The 1085-nt window shown below is 67.6% G+C and overlaps 1 protein-coding gene across 1 annotated transcript in view; it reads left to right on the top strand.

Moving 5' to 3' along the window:
* The window catches only part of CS (citrate synthase), a 6963-nt gene extending 6105 nt beyond the window's left edge, over positions 1-858 (top strand). Inside the window, exons 9-12 of the mRNA XM_035893008.1 lie at positions 3-11; positions 157-258; positions 340-549; positions 675-858. Of these exons, the coding sequence (XP_035748901.1) occupies positions 3-11; positions 157-258; positions 340-549; positions 675-845 (492 nt within the window). The 3' untranslated portion in view covers positions 846-858. The remainder of the gene's footprint in view (positions 1-2; positions 12-156; positions 259-339; positions 550-674) is intronic.
* Positions 859-1085: the final 227 nt, after the last annotated feature.

The raw sequence follows: 1085 nt of genomic DNA, 5'->3' as shown, positions 1-1085 counted from the left end.
TTGCGACCCAGGTGGCCACCCCCGCGGCCCCCTCTCTTGCCCCCTCTCTTGCCCCCTCTCTTGCCCCCTCTCTTGCCCCCTCTCTTGCCCCCTCTCTTGCCCCCTCTCTTGCCCCTCCACTGCTGCCCTCACCCCCTCTGTGTGCCGTGCCCGCAGGAGGTGCTGCTCTGGCTGACCAACCTGCAGAAGGAGCTGGGCCAGGAGGTGTCGGATGAGAAGCTGCGGGATTTCATCTGGAACACTCTCAACTCGGGCAGGGTGAGTCCGACCGTATCCGTGCCGAGGGGCCAGGGCCATGGCCACGCCGGGGCCGGGCTCTGACCCCCCCTGTCCTTGCAGGTGGTGCCGGGGTACGGGCATGCGGTGCTGCGGAAGACGGACCCCCGCTACAGCTGCCAGCGGGAGTTTGCCCTCAAGCACCTGCCCAAGGACCCCTTGTTCAGGCTGGTGGCCCAGCTCTACAAGATCGTCCCCAACGTGCTGCTGGAGCAGGGTAAGGCCAAGAACCCCTGGCCCAACGTGGATGCCCACAGCGGGGTGCTGCTGCAGGTGAGCCCTCAGGGGATGGGGGGGTCCTGCCCCTGCCCCAGCGCCGCATCCTGGGGGGGTGGAGGGCTCCTGGCTGCCCCCTCCGGCGGGGCTGCCCTGCCTTAATGCCCCCTCTGCCCCCGCAGTACTATGGGATGAAGGAGATGAACTACTACACGGTGCTCTTCGGGGTCTCCCGGGCCCTGGGCGTCCTCTCGCAGCTCATCTGGAGCCGGGCGCTGGGCTTCCCCCTGGAGAGACCCAAATCCATGAGCACCAAGGGCCTCATGCAGCTCGTGGGCTACAAGTCTGGGTAAAGAAGGGACGGGGACAGGGCCACAGCTCCCTGCGGGCGCTGGGCTTCCCCCTGGAGAGACCCAAATCCATGAGCACCAAGGGCCTCATGCAGCTCGTGGGCTACAAGTCTGGGTAAAGAAGGGACGGGGACAGGGCCGCAGCTCGCTGCTCCCCAGGGAACGCTGTGCTGCTGGGACGGGCCCCGGACGCACTCGGCACTGAACCCCCCTCGGGCACTGGCCAGGGGTCTCCTGTGGTGC

The sequence above is a fragment of the Egretta garzetta genome, unplaced genomic scaffold, assembly GCF_000687185.1.
Source record: "Egretta garzetta isolate BGI_Z169 unplaced genomic scaffold, ASM68718v1 scaffold704, whole genome shotgun sequence".
Classification (NCBI taxonomy): domain Eukaryota; kingdom Metazoa; phylum Chordata; class Aves; order Pelecaniformes; family Ardeidae; genus Egretta; species Egretta garzetta.
The sequence above is the reverse complement of the archived record's forward strand: the minus strand, read 5'-3'. Positions and strand labels throughout refer to the sequence as shown.